The 1,139-nt window shown below is 40.2% G+C and overlaps 1 protein-coding gene across 1 annotated transcript in view; it reads left to right on the forward strand.

Annotated features, from left to right (window-relative positions):
- The window catches only part of LOC103130923 (uncharacterized), a 39,001-nt gene that overhangs the window by 27,826 nt on the left and 10,036 nt on the right, over positions 1 to 1,139 (forward strand). Inside the window, exons 2-4 of the mRNA XM_016666291.1 lie at positions 117 to 317; positions 425 to 487; positions 1,022 to 1,126. Of these exons, the coding sequence (XP_016521777.1) occupies positions 117 to 317; positions 425 to 487; positions 1,022 to 1,126 (369 nt within the window). The remainder of the gene's footprint in view (positions 1 to 116; positions 318 to 424; positions 488 to 1,021; positions 1,127 to 1,139) is intronic.

The raw sequence follows: 1,139 nt of genomic DNA on the forward strand, positions 1-1,139 counted from the left end.
CCTTTGAAGCGTCTGGATCTCTGGAACCGAGCTGGGGGGAGAACATATTCATTTTTAACATAGAAATCTTCCATTTATATGAAATGTGAATTTTCTGCCATTGTTTCTGTGTGCAGATCCACCTTAGCGATGACTACGGCATGCCTATTCTCAAGAAACTCCTGTGGATTTATGCAAATCGATATCTTGAAATGTTGGAACCAAAGCCACCGGTGCAGAGTCAGGCAGCTACTGCTTACAAGCCAAGATTTGTGCCTCGCATTGTCGTAAAAGGGGAGGAAAGAAGGGTCCCATCTTTGCCGTCTTCCGAGTGGAGGGTAGTGAGATCTGGCAGGAAGGTAATAATATTTTTGCAGGAGAAGAAAGGTGTGTGTTTAACTGTGCTACATATTTTAAACAACTCATATGTGCTCTATCTTTACAGAGGAACCACTCGGGGGAAATGGAATCTTCTTATTCGCTGAAGAAAAGAGTGGTTCATCACAAGGTATTTTAGGCTTCTAGTTATTTATAATATCTAATTGTCAATGTTACTGGTATCTAAAATCAAAATTTTGTTTTGCAGATTCATGGGACTCGAGTAGTCTTGAGAGAGTGTTCCGTACCGCTGAATCCTTCCCGTTTTTCACCTGACATCTTGGTTGCCATGGAAACGGTCTCTCCATCAGACCTTTCAGATGTTCACCCAGGCATTGAGGTAATTTACAGAAGACTGGAAGTAGCATTTACCATCTTAGTATTTTCTTTAATAAATAACCCAAACCTGAAATGTTTGTTGTAGACAAAGCCTGTGGAACCTCAAAGGAAGCCAGCTGTCTTGAGGACCAAGCGTGGGAGACAGCAGGTTTGTAAAAGCATAAGTTGGTAAATCATTTGTCATAATAGAATAAAAGTGTTTTGCACATGAAGGTTTAATATATAACTAATAATGAGTTATGAAGCGTTTTAAATGAAAATATTTTATTTTGAATCTTTGTTGATTTTGTGCAAAATAAGCTTAATATCTTTGCTTTGGTTTCAGGTTGAGGCTAAAGCAGCCAAGATGCCTGTCTGCGATGTGCTGCCTTCTGAATCTCAGGAGATGTCGAACTGTCCTGGTCTGTTGTCGAGTCCTCCCAGTCAGTTGGTATGTATTGTGC

The sequence above is a fragment of the Poecilia formosa genome, unplaced genomic scaffold (assembly GCF_000485575.1).
Source record: "Poecilia formosa unplaced genomic scaffold, Poecilia_formosa-5.1.2 Scaffold696, whole genome shotgun sequence".
NCBI classification, from domain to species: domain Eukaryota; kingdom Metazoa; phylum Chordata; class Actinopteri; order Cyprinodontiformes; family Poeciliidae; genus Poecilia; species Poecilia formosa.